We start from the raw sequence: 17153 nt of genomic DNA on the forward strand, positions 1-17153 counted from the left end.
CTTGTGGAGCAAACAAGCTCCCTCGGGGAAACAAAGGGGAGTCCTGTGGGAGGAACAGGCTCTCCCAGGGGAACTGTGTGGAGAGGCCAGGCGGGCCCTGAGGGGGTTTAGGCCCCACTGTTTGACCACCCCTCCCTAGAACAGGGGTGAGGCCGGGAACAAGAACCCCGGGTAGGGTTTGGAGGGAAGGCATCAGGGCTCCCCCGCGGTACTCTGGAGGGGGACCCTGACAGATATTGACAAACTGGAATGTGTCCAGAGAAGGACAATCAAAATGGTAAAAAGTCTGCCCTAAGAAGAAGGGAGCTGGGTATGTTTAGTCTGGAGAAGTGAAGGTTAGGGGGGACATGATAACTATGTTTAAATATTTTAGGGGATGCCATGCCGAAGTGGGAGCAAGCTTGTTTTCTGCTCCCTCAGAGACTAGGAGCAATGGATTCAAGGTGCAGGAAAAGAGATTCCACCTAAACATTAGGAAGAACTTCCTGACGGTCAGGGCTATTTGAAAGTGGAATTCACTGCCTTGGAGAGTGGTGGAGTCTCCTTCTTTGGAGGTTTTTAAACAGAGGCTGAATGAACATATGTTGGGAGTGCTTTGTGTGTTCCTGCAGGCAAGGGGTTGGACTTGATGGCCCTTAGGGTCTCTTCCAACTCTATGATGCTCAACATTTGGTTGCTTAACACTTGTAGTGTGTTTATGCTCTTTTTTCCAGCAGGTGTTGGTGAAGGCCAACTAGCGGACTTGCATTTTATCTCTCACTGTCTGCATATTTGTGCTTTTGGTTCACATGTGGGGGGTGCACCCTCAATGATATTACTGACAGTTTGCGGGGGGAAAAGTCATTTCTGGCTTTTTCACGCTGTTCGCAAGATGCTGAATAAAGGACTGTTTTAACGAGACTTTGTTTCCATCATTGGGAATCTGACAACACTCTGGTTGGGAATAGAACAAAAGAGGTGCCCATCTTCTTCCCTTACTGAGGCAGTGAAGGGAGATTTGTGATCAGGAGCATAAGGTGGAGAGAAGAATTAAATTCTCCTTTCCCAGGCCACTGCCCACCACACCAGCTTTCCTTGCTTGCAGTAAAGTGCACCCCTGAGTATCCACTTATTCTCACAAACAACCTTTAGACAGAACACCTTGCCTGAGCCGCAGAAACTACTGACCCCACATTCTATTCCGAGAGTCACGGGGAAAACCCTAACACAGCTCCAGGCCTATTTCTTATGGACCTCCCTTGTTGTTCTATCAAATAACCCAGTAAGATAACATAAAACAGACCACTGTCCAGGGTGGGTTGCAGGAACCACATTACTTCGCCTTTGTTCCACTTCTGCTCAGGCTCCCAATGTGCTTCTGGGCATAATTCAAGGGGCTGGTATTGACCTGTAGAGCCCTACCAGCGTAGGGCCAGAATACCTGAAGGGTTGCCTACTTCAGTCACCTTCTGGGCCCCTGCTTCAGATGCCCCCACCTTCTGAGATTAGGAGAATGGCAACTCAAGAAAAGCCCTTCTCAGTTGCCCTGGCCTTTCATGACTGCTCAAACTGTGGTCCTTTCCACACTTGCCAAAATCAAAGAAATCAGATCCGGCCATGACAGGCCAACAGACTTAGCTGGCAAATGAAGACCTCCAGGACCAGACAGTGCAAGTTCCAGCCTCCGTGTGTACAGTGCGAGTTCCAGGATGTGGGCAGGGACCACCTGACATAGTAGCATGGCTTCCAAGAGGATTTTGTGTGGTGTGACACGTCTCCCACTCTCTGTGACAACGCAGAGCATCACCACGCTGCCCCCAAATGCAGACGGGACTTCTCTCTACCATCCCTGACCAAAACAGCCTGCAGAATTTTAACTATCAGGAAGTGGGGCAACTGGCAAGTCCTGTATCAGCCTCTCATTTTGGAAACACCCTGGTAGAGGCTTCCTACAGACCCTGAAACACAGCAGTGCTGTGCTTTGCTCCACTTGATCCAAAACAGAGAAAAGTTACCTCATAGTTGGAGAGAAAGCGCTGCAGCTTGGACTGGGACGAGATATACAGCAGCGGCGTCATCACCCGGCGAACAAATTTCTCAATGTAAACAGCATTCAGTGGTCCTTTGTATTCAATGGGCCCAAAGCTAGCATTTAAAAAAAGAAGAGGAAAAGGCGTGCATTAAAGTTTGAAAATTAAACTGAAAGATTTTAAGCCAGGGAAACAAATTAACTGTGGAGTGGGACTGCAGTCAGGTTATCTCCTAAGACGGGACTGTAGTCAGGTTATCTCCTAAGGGTACTGGAAGATCCCTCGTTCCTGGCACCCAATTTACAGCCCAGCCAACCAAGCCTGAAGGAAGCATGAAGCAACCGAAGCAGCAGGAGGGACATGTGATGCAGGCACCGGCAACTGAAACACACCTGGATTCCCGCTCGCGTGCAAGGCCAAGTGTGCAATCTCTACAGTTAATTTGTTTCCCTGGCTTCACAAAATCTTCCCTTCTGAATTAGTTCCTCAGTGGCAGCAGGGCTAGAGCGGAACATCCTTGCTAGCCAATCTAGTGATGCAGAAGGTCAGGGACTGACTGGGGTGGGGGAAACAGAGTCAGGCAGTTATTTCATCCCAACCTCCACACTCAGCCTCCGATCTCATTACCAAAAAATCACCAGAAGCAATCCACATGTCAGCCATTTTGGATTTCACAGCTAAAGAGTGCTTTTTCAAATTGAGATTAAGTCTGAAAACTCCCTGACAGCTACAAGGCACACGCCCAGATCACACATGTCTGACTACAGTTGTGGTGATCATTGGATGTTTGTCCAGTGTTCGTCCAGCCCCTGCTTAAAGACTGCCAGTGAGGGGGAGCTCACCACCCACCTAGGCAGCTGGTTCCACTTTAGAACGCCTCGTACTGTATATTTCCCCCCACTATCTAGTCGGAACCTTTCTGCCCGTAATCTAAACATGTTATTGCGAGTCCTACTCTCTATTGCCAACAGGAACAACTCCCTGAATTCCTTTGCATGACAGTCCTTCGAATACTTAAAGAGAGCAACTGTGTCCCGCCTCAATGTGAATTATTCTGACTCAAGGCCAAAACACAAGAGCCCCATTACCATACATCTAGCAAACTTTGTGACCCTACTTTCTCGTCACCATACTTCCCGGAAACTCAGATAAACAAAAAGCATTGATCCCTTAATTTTAAAAACTAATCAAGCTTCTCTTGATTGTCAGTAGATGGTAGGGGTATTTTTGAGGAGGGGGGTGTCAGAAAGAAGCAAAAAAAAACTCAGCCTAAGAACCTACACGCATTCAGCCGGAAAGATCCACCAGCCACAAATGGAACATTTCACAAACAATTCTCAAAGTCAGCCTGAGCTAGAAGCAGCTGCCCACACACAGCTGGTGAAGGAGCCCTCATTTGGGAAGGAAATGCCCCCCCGCCCCCCGCCTTGGTGTGGGTCCAGAGGCGTCCTGCTGTTTAGATAGCCTCTCTAAGGCCCCTGCCGAACTCTTACCTCCGATGGTACAAGTAGATCACTGGAAAGTAAAAGAAGTGTTTCTGCTTCCGGCATTTCCCCTGGTTCCACCAGCAGTTGATGGCAACAAACAAGACCTGTGGCACAAAAACAAGCAGGTGGCATCAGCCGAAGGGGCTCAAGCAGGTGACTGAGCTTCAAAGAGAAGGAGCCACAAACTGGGGGAGGGGAGCCTTCTGACTGCTCGGCATAAGCCCCCGGGACAACTGCCCCGGCCAGGACTTTGTCTGGGAGAAGGCTGGACAAACTCAGCTCATAGCTGTGACCAACTTCAATGCCCCGAACCTGGCCCAGGGTGGGAGGAGGGGGCCGCTGTCGAAGAAGAGACGGTCACCCCACAAACAACTCTACAGAAAAGCAGTTTCTGCAAACAGAATCATATTAGTAAGATTAATAACAATTAATAATTATATTGATAAATGTAATTAGAGAACAAGAAGTAAATTTTTAAGTGTTTTTATAGTTGGTGCAGACAAAATTGGGAGCTCTTTATTATGTATTTTTACTTCGTTTTTTATGTAATGTTTACATTTGTTCTTTTTTTAACTTGATTTTGGGTTTTTTTTTCCTCTTTATGCCTATCTTTAAAGTTGGAATTTAACAAAAAAAGGGGGAAAGAAAATAAATTTTGGTGGATAAAATTCACAGGCAGCAAGCAGAGCGCAACCTCCCATGGGATTTGTGAAGGCATGTATCATACATACATTTTATTTCCAGTCCCCTCTTCCAGTACAAAAACAAACCCAGCTATGTATAAAAGTTAGCCAGACCTCACGAATTAGAGGGACAAACCTGTTACCTAGCTTAACAGTATGAATATTTTTCTCAAAGTAGCAATGGGGAAATAACTCAGCTTGGCAGTGCAAGAGACAGGCTAGGTGGGATATTTTATACCAGAATTGGCTTTTGAAACGTTCTACAGAGAATACAAAAGAGACCAAATTGTACTTAAAATATTTTTATATAAGTTTTGGTTGCAAACAATCATACAGTGAGACGTTAAGAAGCATACACACAGTTCCTATTAGATATAAGCAGGGAGGAAAAGATAGGTTTGGATGATAGAGTAGGAGGGGAGCGGGGGACTTATATGTTACCTAAATTCTGCAGAGAAGTTCTTGGAGAAGGCAAGGATTCCTATGCCAGCATGGGAACCCAAGTGAAGGACGATATAGCATGTCACAAACCAACTATACCAAGAGAAGTTTAGCCAGTAAAGAGCACTGAGGCTAGCGTGCACAGTACTTTTATACCCCTTTGCGCAGGTAGGGGCGGGAACCAGTAAGTTTCAGTTTCGTTTTCCTGGATCCTTTGGGATTTCCCATGCTGGGATCGCTGGGCTTGAGCGAATCAAAGGCTCATCTACTGTTTCTAAGTGTTGGGATAATAGAGCCAATTGTTCCTTGATTATATCAAAGGAGCTCTGAATGGCTTTATGCAGAGTATCTTAAAAGACTCTGCCCAGGTATTCAAATTTTGGCTGAGGTTTTGAGTGGATCAGGAAGGGATCGTTTGTTTGGGAGATTGTATCTAAAGGCAGAGGAAATGTAACATCTGGTATCAAGGAGTTCTCCAGGATCTATTGTGTTACAGTAGCTTGGCGGGGTGTGGTATTCAAGATGCATGTCCATGGTCCATGAGGCTTCCAGATTCTACTGACTGGAGTAACTCATTCACTGATCTAATCTTGCAAACAGACCTTTGGCCTTTGGCCTGCTTTCAGGTGGACACTTTGCTACACACACACACACACATATGAGAATTGGCATTTGCCAGTGCATATTGTAGGAACAATAATATGAAATCCATATTTCAGTAGAGCGGGGTATGAAGGGCAGGGCAACAAACCAGAAAACCAACCTTCAAAGTCCCTCCATCCATAAATCCAAAGGCGTCTGAAAACCAACAGACCAGATGTGAGAAGGAGGAGCCAAAGCACATTTCCCTTGAGTGATTAGCCCACATGGCTGGGGCAGGCACAGGAAAGGCCCTGCACCTTGCAGGAGAACTTTCAGCGCCCTGAATTGAGGGGGTCTGGAAAAGGATCCTTAGAAACAACCTCAGCAGACAAGCGGCCTTAGAAAATAAACTCAATACAAACATTTTACAGGCAGTTGACAAGCTAGAGAGCAGTAACAAAAAGGGGCAGAACAAGGGAAATAAAAGGCACTATTGCTCACTTCCTCATTGTAGTCATGACTGCCTAGGACCCCAAAAGGCTCATTTCTACAGGCTGGGGTGTGCCCTTGTGCCAATTCCCCTTCTGGGGGAAAATCCCTCATACCTCAGGGGACAATGCAGCAGAGGGTCCCTCATCTTTGGAGGGGGGGAGGGCATGCTGGAAGGAGGAGGCTAGAAAGAACGCAACTGGAGGCCTGGCCCAGGACCCCAAACCTTGCCATTATGTACGCAGCACCGCCAATATTTCAGAAGATGCCCTAATGCATGGTTTCCCAAAATGTTTCAGTACTAAATCAACAGTGTGGGGAGGAATTAGTTAGTGTAATCTTAGATACGTGTTTATGAAATTTACAGAGTTGGAAGTTACACATGTTTTATATGCACTGTAGTAGTTTTACATGGTACTGTATTTGTTATGCGGTTTTAAATGATGTAGATGTCATATGACGTAACCTGTCCAGAGCCCACCCTGATGGGGAAAGGGCGAGACAGAAGTCTATTGAAATAAATAAATAAGATACCTAAAATGTGTTGCTGTATGCATTTGGGGGGGAGGGGTTGGAGAAATGCAGGCGCCAGGAAAGAAGCCTGCGAACTTCTATTCAATTCACTAGGTTGTATTTACTTATTTATTTTATTGGGTTTATATCCCGTTCCATCCCCAAAGGGCTCTGGGCAAGTTACAACATGACTTAAAACATACAATAACTTTAAAATATAAACCCTAATTTAAAACTTTAAAACCAATTAATAAAATATTACAATAACGCTGGATTAATAGATGGCATAAATTAATCATTTCCGCCTCCCCGCCTCCCCCCGGAGACTGAAAGATGTTCCACTACTTTCAATCAATCCGGCTAGCTAGTTGGAAAAGGCCTGGCGGAAAAGCCACATCTTGCAGGCCCTGCGGAATTGACATACCGTATATACTCGTGTATGAGTTGACCCGCATATAAGTCAAGGCACCTAATTTTACCACATAAGACTGGGAAAACTTATTGACTCGCATATAAGTCGAGGGTGGGAAATGCAGCAGTTACTGGTAAATTTCAAAAATAAAAATAGATACCAATAAAATTACATTAATTGAGGCATCCGTAGATTAAATGTTTTTGAATATTTATTTCAAAGAAAAACAGTAAACTAGCTCTGTAAGCCCTGATTCTCCCTTTAAATCCACTCAGAAGGGGGGGGGGGTGATTTAAAGGGAGAATCTGGGGAAAATTTGACGGTGCCTGTCAGGGGAGGAATGTTTATGTTAGAAGTACCAACATTGCAGAGTATCTTTAGGAGACCCTCCTGATGATAGCACCCAGGTTTGGTGAAGTTTGGTTCAAGTTTGGTGAAGTTTGGTTCCATAACTTTGGACCCTCAAAAGGGTAGCCCCATCTACTATTAGCTTCCATTGGAAACAATGGGGGATGGGAGCACCCACTTTGGGGATCCATAACTTTGGATCTCCTGAACCAAACATTACCAAACATAGCTGGTATCAGCAAGAGATTATTCTGATGATATCACCCAGGTTTAGTGAAGTTTGATTCCACGGATCCAAAGTTATGGACCCTCAAAATATAGTCCCATCTACTATTAGCTCCCATTGGAAACAATGGGGGATGGGGGCACCCCCTTTGGGGGTCCATAACTTTGGACCCCCCTGAACCAAACTTCACCAAACCTGGCTGGTATCATCAGGAGTGTCACCTGATGATACCCTGAAATTTTGGTGCTGCTAGCCTAAACAATGCGCCCCCTGGCGGCCGACAAAGTAAAAACCCTAAAATATTTTTTTAAATACAGCTGACTCGTGTATCAGTTGAGGGGGGCTTTTTCAGCACAAAAATTGTGCTGAAAAATTCGACTTATATGCGAGTATATACAGTAGTTCCACAGTGCTCCGACATCAGCAGGTAGCTTGTTCCACCCGGCCGGAGCCAGTGCCATAAAAGCCCTGGCTCTCATAAAAGCCAGCCAGATATCTCTCGGGCCGGGGATTACCAGGAGGTTCCCCTCCGGACAAACGGAGGGGCCCTGTAGGACAATATGGGGAGATATGCAGGTCCCAAAGATATGCAGGTCATATCACTTAAGTCCGTGGTGGTGAACCTTTGGCACTCCAGATGTTATGGACTACAATTCCCATCAGCCCCTGCCAGCATGGCCAATTGGCCATGCTGGCAGGGGCTGATGGGAATTGTAGTCCATAACATCTGGAGTGCCAAAGGTTCGCCACCACGGACTTAAGGCCTTGAAGGTCAATACCAATACTTTGAAAATGATCCAGCACTCGACTGGCAACCAGTGTCGTTCTTGGAGAGGTGGTGTTATAGGATCATGATTGGCTGCCTCAGTAAGCAGCCTCGCAGCTGCGTTCTGAATGAGCTTTAATTTCCGGATCAAATACAAAGGAAAGCCAGCGCAGAGCGAGTTACAGCCGTCCATTCTTGAAGTGGCTGTGCAGCCCCCAAAGCTGTGCCTATCCATCTGGTACTTCAGCTCCCCAAAGCGAGCCACTCAGAGAGTACAATAAGGACAGAGTGGAAAAAGGAAAGTGAAACTGAAAAGCTGACCTGGTCTGCCAAGCTGCTGGCCACTTTCTCAATGTCTCCCCTGGCCGCCATGGACTGTCCGCACCAGGGGGCGTAGAAGAAGAAGAGGGTGACTTCCGAGTCTTGGCGGACAAGGTCTGCGTGGTCCAGCTGTCCCAGGAAAAAATCGATCACCGGTGACATCGAGGAGAAGAAATTCACCGGAAGCTTTGCTGGCATGGTCACATCTTTTGCGCGGCTGATGGGTAGAGGAGACTAGATGTGTCAGGAATCACCCACCTAAGCACCCGTACTGGTGGTGTTTCATTCACTGCACAAAATAAAGTAAGGACTGTGCATCTCAGCAACCACCTAATTGAAAATCTGATGGCTATGAACTGTAATCTGCTTTAAGGGCAGATCTCACAACACCACTTCTGGTTGTTGTGGGTTTTCCAGGTTGTGTGGCCATGGTCAGGTAGAAACGTTAGGAACAAGATCTACCGGACCACAGCCACACAGCCCAGAAAACCCACAACGACCAGTTAAATCTGGCTGTGAAAATCTTCGACAATTCAACTTCTGTTTACATCACCTGCTTGTTGGCTGATAAAACAGTTTCTTTAGCTCAACATCTGTGATCTTTTACAGCAAACCCAATTCCACAACCTGCTTAAGTCCCATTAAGTCCAAGTGGACTTGCACAGAATTAAGAGTTAACCAGGTTTGGTACACAAGGAACTGGTACCTGTAGGCTTTTTCGCACTACAGTCTGAAAATATGCAAATCTCACGTTGCAACACCACCTCTGAAGTTATAGAGACAGCTGGGTCACAGGTGCATGTGCCACACTGTTCCCATTAAGAGAGATGGACAATTTGGTTGCTCTGTTTTCTCCAGGCCCCAAATCTCAAATGACTTCATGGGCATCATAAGACTTAATTACTATTATTGTAAAAGGCGTCCAATTTGGAGCATTGTGCTTACAGTCTGTATTTCTATTTGTTTCCATCAAGGCTGCCTGCTGTCCGATCTATTTCAAATAACTTTCTGAGCCCTACCATGACCAGGTGCAAACAGAGGCATCAGTCCCTTTCACACAGTACATTTCCACCTATCATTGCTAAATCACTTCACAAATATACCTTAATTGTTCAGAAGGGCATTTTTTATAAAGGGAATTGGGTTGTAGTAAATTGAACTGGTCGGGCGCTTCTGGAGAGGAAACAGGGTGGTAGTTTATGGCACCCTTTATTCTATGCATTATCTTGTTTGTACCACAAACTGAACATGAGTCAGCAATGTGATGCAGCAGCCAAGAAAGCCAATGCGATTCCGGACTGTATCAATAAGAGTATAGTGTCTAGATCGAGGAACATAATAGTACCTCTCTATTCTGCATTGGTTAGACCTCACCTGGAATATTGTGTACGGTTCTGGGCATCGCAATTCAAGAAGGATATTGACAAGCTGGAACGGGTCCAGGGGAGGTGGACTCCATGCCCTATGAGGAGCAGCTTAGGGAGCTGGGGATGTTTGGTTTGGTGAAGAGAAGGTCAAGAGGTGGCATGATAGCCATGTTTAGATATTTCAAGGGATGTCATGTTGGTGAGGGAGGAAGCTTGTTTTCTGCTGCTCCAGAGACTAGGACATGGAGGAACGGGTTCAAGGGGATGGAAAAGAGGAAAAACTTCCTGACAGTAAGGGCTGTTCAACAGTGGAATGCACTACCTCCTTCCTTGGAAGGTTTTAAAGAGTGGCTGGATGGCCATCTGTTGGGAGTGCTTTGATTATGTGTTCCTGTGTTGCAGGGGGTTGGACTTGATGGCCCTTGGGGTCTCTTCCAACTCTATGATTCTATACTGCAATGCTTTCCAAGTAGGGAGATCCAGCGGTTGCAGCGCCTCTTTCTGAATTTTGTTCACTGCCCTGTTTTTCCCATTTTGCAATCTGATTCCAGCCTCAGCCAGAAAGGGGGACTCATGAGAAGTTCAATAAATGTATAAAGCTCAGTTGTGCAGAATAACCCTGAATGAAACTGATAAGCCATCCCGCTGCTCCCATTTGGCAGGGCATCCAAAAGAAGCGAGTGCGAGACAAGCTTTGGGGCTGGCTTGGGGGGCATGCATTAGGGGAGATGATCCCTGGAGGGTCTTGGGTATGATGGGTGCTTCCGGACAGCACCAGTGCCTCCCTCAGCCATTACGAACGGGGGGGGGGGGGGGGGCTTTGGGTGCAGCAAGCCAGGCAATGACAGCCACTCCAACATCAGCACTGCAGAGTTGACACATCAGGATGGGGAAATTTCTAGGGAAATGGGTGGAGGGAGGGAGGGTTTGAGGAGCTGAGGGGGGGGCTTCAACAGGGCAAAATGCCATTCAGCCCCCCTCCAAAGCAGCCCTTGGCTCCAAGGGAAATGGTCTCTGCAGCCTGGAGATAAGCTGCAATTAACAGTGATCTCCAGACCCTTCCTGGAGGCTAGCAAGCCGTCTCAGCATCACCACCCCGCCACCCCCTTGGAGCCGCCTGCTTTAGAGGCCGCCCCCCCCCCCCCCCACACACACACCAAAGGGGTTTTACCCAGGAACAATTTCAGCAGATTGGATACCCCACTGCCCAGAGCTCCCCCGCCCCCACGGGGACCGCTCCCACCCGAATGACAGCCCTGGGTTGCCAGCCTCCCGGGGAGGCCTGGAGACCTCCTGGCAGGGCGGGCTCTCTGCGGCCTCCTCCACCCCGTATGGCTCAGGCTGGCCTGGCCCCCAGCGCTGCACGTGTGACGGAGAGGCCCCCCGCGTTGCGCCGCGCGGCTGACCAGCCGGCCTACCTGCAGGTGACTCTGAGGGCGGCCAGGCAGGCGGCGGCCGCCACCACCAAGACCCCGCACAGCAGCTCCGGCCGGCGGGCCATGCAGGAGGCGCGGAGGAGGCGGCGGCGGCGGCGGCGCGAGGCGGCGGGCGGCCCGGAAGGCGGCGAGGCGAGGCCGGCGGGGCCTCCGCAGCCCGACATCCCCGCCCTGGCCTGGCCCGGCCAGCCCGGCCCGGAGGGAGGCGGGACGGCGCCCCGGCTGGCCCCTCACGCGCAAACACGTCGCCCGCCGCAGCGCCAGCCCGGCCCGCCCTCCGCCGTATCCGCCCACCCGCCCAGCAGCAGGCCCGGCCCCGGAGTAGGCCGCAGCGGCGCCCGCCTGAGGGGGACACTCCGAGGGGGTCGGCTAGCCGGCGGGACTCCTCGCCACGGGCCGGGATGAGGGGCTCCTCTCTAGGCCACGCCGCCGCCGCCCCCTCTCCAGGCGCTGCCCCAAACCCTCTGGGGTTGCCAGCCTCCAGGGAGGGACTGGAGTTCTGCTGGGGGCCAGGCTGGGAAACCCCTGGATAGGTGCGAATAGAGCCCGGGGAGGGCAGGGGGTCTCAGGGGCCGGGTCTCTGTCGTCTGGAGATGGGTGTGATTCCAGGATCCGACCGAAAACCACCCTCACCCCACCCCCCCAGGACAAAACAGAACCACGCGGCAGGTTCTAGGGTATACTGTGGGTAGTAGGTTTGGGGTGAAGCGCCTCCCCCAAATCCCCAGGAATTCCCCCCGTTGGAGTTGGCAACCTGAGTAACAGGTGCTCCCTGCACGAACGTCTGCTGGGCAAAGGGAACCTCCGCGTCCAAAGGCCGAGGGGGGCCACCCACTCTTTTGCTTCTTTCCTGCTTGTTCCTTCGCCTTAAAAACAAACCTTTAATCTGTTTATGATTTCCTTCTATGCGTTTTGCTAATTATTTATAATATTCCCTTAAAGGTTTTTGATTTGATTTCCTGTGCAAGTGACAGGTTCTGGATGCGAGACCTTGGAAGCAGCACCCTGACAGGACCCCCAGGAATCTGGAACTGCGCAGATATTAACACGACAGGTAGTAGGATAAGACATCCAGCGAGGGAGCCCAGGGACCACATGTGGTCATCTAGTCCACTGTTCCGTTCCTTCATTAAAGCTTCTTCCTACATCTACCCTGTTAAAGCCCTATTATTGCCTTTACAAAAATGTCCTCCTAGGTCATGAGTTTTGCTTGATTTGCAAAATGTCAGGCCCTCTCATAAGGGGGAAGGGGGGCAAGCTGGACCCCTGTGCCCTGAGGGTAGCCTTCCAGGCCATCATGGGCAACAACAAAAGATCAAGTGTTGTGGGTTTTCCTGGTTTTATGGCCACGTTCCAGTAGCATTTTCTCCTGACGTTTCACCGGGGTCTGTGACTGGCATCTTGCAGGCAAAACATCAGGAGAAAATGCTACTGGAACATGGTCATACAACCCAGAAAACCCACAACACCCTAGCGATTCTGGCCGTGAAAGCCTCTGACAATACAACAAAAGGATTAGTTGACAGGCCTGATCCACACAGACCGATCCAGCAGCATCCTTGTGTTTTTGGTAGGCCAGGCAGCAGCTGTTGATCCTAGAAGCAGAAAATGGAACCCCCATGTTCAGAGGGAGCGTACCTCCAAATGTCAATTGCCAGCAGGTAAACAGACAGGGAGGGCCATTGTGTCCTTCTTGTGCACTTCCAACCTGAAAGGATCTCAGCCATGATGAGAAGCAAGACCTAAACACAATAAGCCCTCTGGCCTAAACCAGCAGGACTCTGGGGCTGACAACTGCACGGTGAATAGTCCCATCAGTACCTTCTTTCTTACACACAGGCGTAGCCTCCATCTTCTGCTTGCAGCCATCCTTCATGAAAATGCACAAGTCTCTCCCCCAAAGGAAAATCTCAAGTGACTGTTTGGAGACAGTGTGGTAAACTGATCAATGAGACAACAATCCGGGAGACCAGGTTGGAGCCCCCACTCTGCCATGGAAGCCCACTGGATAACCTAGCACCAGGCACACATGCTCAGCCTGACCCTACCACACAGGGTTGTTTTTGTGAGGACACCGTGCATTCAGGCCTCCGGCTCCCTAGAAGAGTAGCTGAAGCCTCAGAGTCCAGGGGTCTGCAACCTGCGGCTCTCCAGATGTTCATGGACTACAATTCCCATCAGCCCAATTGTAGTCCATGAACATCTGGCGAGCCTCAGGTTGCAGACCTCTGCCCCAGACCAACCCATCCGGTACTTTCTGTTCCTGGTAGGACAATATTTGTGATCCTAGAGGAGTCTGAAGACACATTTGAAGGAAAGTGTTTTTATGCAAAGTTGTTTTTATTACAGGCAATATTGGTCCATACAATACACAATACTGACATACAAGTGGAATCTTTCAAAATTATCATTTAAAACAGCAAAGACCGAGAAACAGAATTTTAACTACTTGATTTTCAAAAAAGTAATACGTCTTTCTTCCGAGATCCATTTTCAGTAAGTTATATGGAAACATACAAATAGAGAAAAATACCCCATTCAACATATATTGCTGTTAAATGGTTATTTTGCTTAAAATCTTTAATAAGAAAATCCATTTTTATTAAGCAACCTACATAGAGATAAATAGCAAACTCGTTTTAAACAAATCCTCTCCGTTAAAACATCTGAAGAAATTTCATCCATCATTTTCTTTTGTTCCCCAGACATCTGGTTTGTGTTCATAAGCTTACCTTAAAGGTTTTTCAGTTGAAGGACCAACACGAAGGGCTTCCTAGCCCTGCCAACTCCCCCCTCCTGGGATTTCCCACCTTTCATCCACCCAACAGAAGGTGAATAAGCACATAATACTTCAGACTTTGCTTTATTGTTAGTTCACCGTTCTGTTTCATGAGAGCACAGACAGATCCACCGACTTCCCCCTATAACATCTACTACATTTTGTTCTTCAGGAGGGACAATACAGGCCAAGAAAAGCAGAAAATCTGCGGCTTCTGTCTCATGCTTTTTTGATTATTGTCAAATTCTGATTTATGCTTCCATCTGGTAACACGAATGCATGGTCACAGTGTTAGTTTAAATCTTTAAACAAAAAACTATATTTTCCAAAGTCATTATCATTTGGAGCAATCAAGTGGTCTTTTCTGGCCTTGCTGAGCTTCATGCGTAGAACGTGCCTCCGTTCCTCCCATTCACGGAGCTCCGCAGGCCCATGGGCAAATTTACAATTGTTTCCCTCTGCACAAGCGCCAGCCATATATCTGTTTTCAGAAAGAACAAAAGACAAACTGGGTCATGCATCGAGGGCAATGCAACTGGGAAAAGTGTGTGTGTGTGTATCAGGGATGTGGGACCGTGGGCCAGAATTCCATGGGGGCCTTGGAACCCCAAGATTCACTGGGATACATAAGCTTTCTCCTCTGATCATGTTTACTGGGAGTAAATGACTATATGCCTCCTACTGAGTTCTCACTCTAGGGTTGATTCCGTATGGGCCCAAAACAGTGGTGTGAAAACGGTTTAAAATGGTGTAAAAGGGTTCACACTGTTTTCACACTGTGTTTTTTGCCTCATGCGGAATCCACCTAGATCACATAATGGACTGGAGTGTTTAGGGTGTCTGTGTGACTAGTTCAATTTACCCTTTTTCAGAAATCTAGGTGGAGGTCTGTTCCAATATTTTAACAGCTTTAACTTGTTTTAAATGTTACGGTGGTTGGTCTTTGTGGCCCCACGTAGGCTGAAGGGACAGTGCACAAATAATGTCAGGCTGTGAAAAATCAAACAGTCTAAAGGAATTAAAACAAAGTGTAAAACACTGACGACGTTTCCGGGAAAATGAGCAGCCTGGTTGTGGCTTTTGTTTTGGGAAAAGCAAAACACGTGGCTTGTATACTCAGGGAACTCCTGAGATTAAAAAGATCCCTAAATGAGAGGAGTGCATATTGATCACAACTCACAACTCAAAGGCACTCGTTTGGATCCTACCTGCAGTCTCCCCACACCACCCAAAAGGCTTACAGCTATGAGAAATGACACATCTCCGTAAAGGAAGAAGAACCTTTCTCTCTTGTAAGGGGGTTACAATCTCCTTTCCCTTCCCCCCTCACAACAAACACCGTGGTGAGGTGGGGGGGCTGACAGAGCACAGAAGAACTGTGACTAGGCCGAGGTCACCTAGCTGGCATGTGTTGGAGTGCACAAGCGAATCTAGTTCACTAGATAAGCCTCCAAAGCTCAAGTGGCAGAGCAGGGAATTAAACCCAGTTCCCCAGATTAGACTGCACCTGCTCTTAACCACTACACCACACTGGCTCAACCTCAAAGGAAGCATCTAGAATGTGGGTGAATGGGCTAAGAAAGCTGGACACCCGTTGTGCTAAAAAACCCAGATGCTGTAAAATGGAGCGAAAGGTACCCACCTATCACAAAGGCTGAAATATCCTGTTGGAAAGCGGTGCTGCCAACAGTTCTGGTCGTCCTCCGTATGGAATACTTTCTCTTTATGTTTTTCGGACGAGATGTGGCCTTGCCACTGTTTCTCGCTGTTACAGTTCTTCCCACACATCCAGCAGTGGAAATCCACCTGGGGTTTACGAAACAGCGGGATTAACAATGGCAGAATAAGGCAGGAAGCCAAGCCGGGCGCATTAGCTGGACAAGGTCTACGTCTTACAAAGTCAATTTACAAAGACAAGTTGGAAAGGGTCCTAAGGAGGGCAACCAAAATGTTAAGAGGTCTGGAATCCATGCCCTATGGAAGAGGCTTAGGGAGCTGGGGATGTTTCGTCTCGAGAAGCAAAAGTTAAGGGGGGACATGATAGCTGTGTTTAAATATCTGACGGGATGTCATGTGGAAGAGGGAGCAAGCTTTTTTTCTGCTGCTCCAGAGACTAGGATCAGGAGTCCTGGGTTCAAGGTGAAGGAAAAGAGATTCCACCTAAACATCAGGAAAAACTTCCTGACTGTCAGGGCTGTTCGACAGTGGAATGCACTGCCTCAGAGTGTGGCGGTGTCTCCTTCTTTGGCGGTTTTAAAAGAGAGGTTGGATGGCCCTCTGTCAGGAGTGCTTTGATTATGTGTTCCTGCAAAGCAGGGGGTTGGACTTGATGGCCCTTGGGGTCTCTTCCAACTCTATGACACTAGGATTCTAATTCTTCCTTAAGAAAGAATTTTGGCAGAGAGCGGCATACCATGGTTGGAGCCTACTTCAGAACACATGAAGTGGGCATAGGAAAGGAAAACAATGGAAATAGGTATAAGACTGGCAGACCAATCGCTCAAGACATGTGCCACAGGATTTGTATTTGCCATTTCTCAGAAACTAGATGGTAGGCTGGAACAGGGAAGGCCACTAGAACCCAGGGGAACAGCCGGCTCTACGTCACTTACCGTCACTTCAGCGTAATCAGTGGGCATGTGGATCTGCTTCCCATTTTCCTTGTTGGTCTGAGCAGCAGGATCCTCTCCCTTTTCTGGCTTCTGGCTCTTCAGCCACATGTCATACAGCTGCTCCATATCTTGAACTAAGGAGAACAGAGGCTGAATAGGTCAGGGGCAACTGAGCTGCAAGTAAGGACAGCGATATCACCGTGGAACTAAGTCCAGAACATTCTTGAACAGAACTTGTGTGAGCAGACACCCACTTCGAGAGCAATTCTCCCATTTCATAGCCAGATCCCAGAGTCACTGGGTCTTAGGAAGACTCAAACATTTATCTAAGCCAGGCCTGCAAGAGAAGGAGTGGAGGAAGATGGACGACATAGAAATCTGAGAACAGAAGAGGCCAGGCACCAGGATCCCCATACCTTTCATGGGATATTACATTTCAGCTCTACTTAATGTCAAGGCAGAGGGAAAAATCCCCAGATGTTTCACAGGAATATGGTGAGCAGTCGTCTTACAGAAATGGAGCTCCACAATGCGCTTTCATTTTCCAGCCACGCACAGATCCATCTTCAGGCGGCCAACAACCTACCCACAAGTTTAAAAGATGCTTGAAAGCACACTAGGAAGTGTATTGTCAAAGGCTTTCACGGCCGGAATCACTGGGGTTTTCTGGGCTGTATGGCCG

At 48.2% G+C, this 17153-nt stretch overlaps 2 protein-coding genes across 3 annotated transcripts in view; both read right to left on the bottom strand.

Annotated features, from left to right (window-relative positions):
* The window catches only part of TXNDC11 (thioredoxin domain containing 11), a 42260-nt gene extending 30953 nt beyond the window's left edge, over positions 1–11307 (bottom strand). Inside the window, exons 1-4 of the mRNA XM_048492741.1 lie at positions 11063–11307; positions 8278–8494; positions 3503–3600; positions 1995–2124 (exon numbers count right to left, since the gene is read on the bottom strand). Coding sequence (XP_048348698.1) covers positions 1995–2124; positions 3503–3600; positions 8278–8494; positions 11063–11244 — 627 coding nt within the window. The 5' untranslated portion in view covers positions 11245–11307. The remainder of the gene's footprint in view (positions 1–1994; positions 2125–3502; positions 3601–8277; positions 8495–11062) is intronic.
* Positions 11308–13401: 2094 nt separating this feature from the next.
* The window catches only part of ZC3H7A (zinc finger CCCH-type containing 7A), a 41320-nt gene continuing 37568 nt past the window's right edge, over positions 13402–17153 (bottom strand). For both annotated transcript variants that reach the window (XM_048493378.1, XM_048493379.1), the window contains 3 exons: positions 16472–16605; positions 15502–15665; positions 13402–14340 (listed from right to left, as the gene is read on the bottom strand). In XM_048493378.1, the coding sequence (XP_048349335.1) occupies positions 14151–14340; positions 15502–15665; positions 16472–16605 (488 nt within the window). In that variant the 3' untranslated portion in view covers positions 13402–14150. The remainder of the gene's footprint in view (positions 14341–15501; positions 15666–16471; positions 16606–17153) is intronic.

The sequence above is a fragment of the Sphaerodactylus townsendi genome, linkage group LG04, assembly GCF_021028975.2.
Source record: "Sphaerodactylus townsendi isolate TG3544 linkage group LG04, MPM_Stown_v2.3, whole genome shotgun sequence".
In the NCBI taxonomy this organism is placed as follows: Eukaryota; Metazoa; Chordata; class Lepidosauria; order Squamata; family Sphaerodactylidae; genus Sphaerodactylus; species Sphaerodactylus townsendi.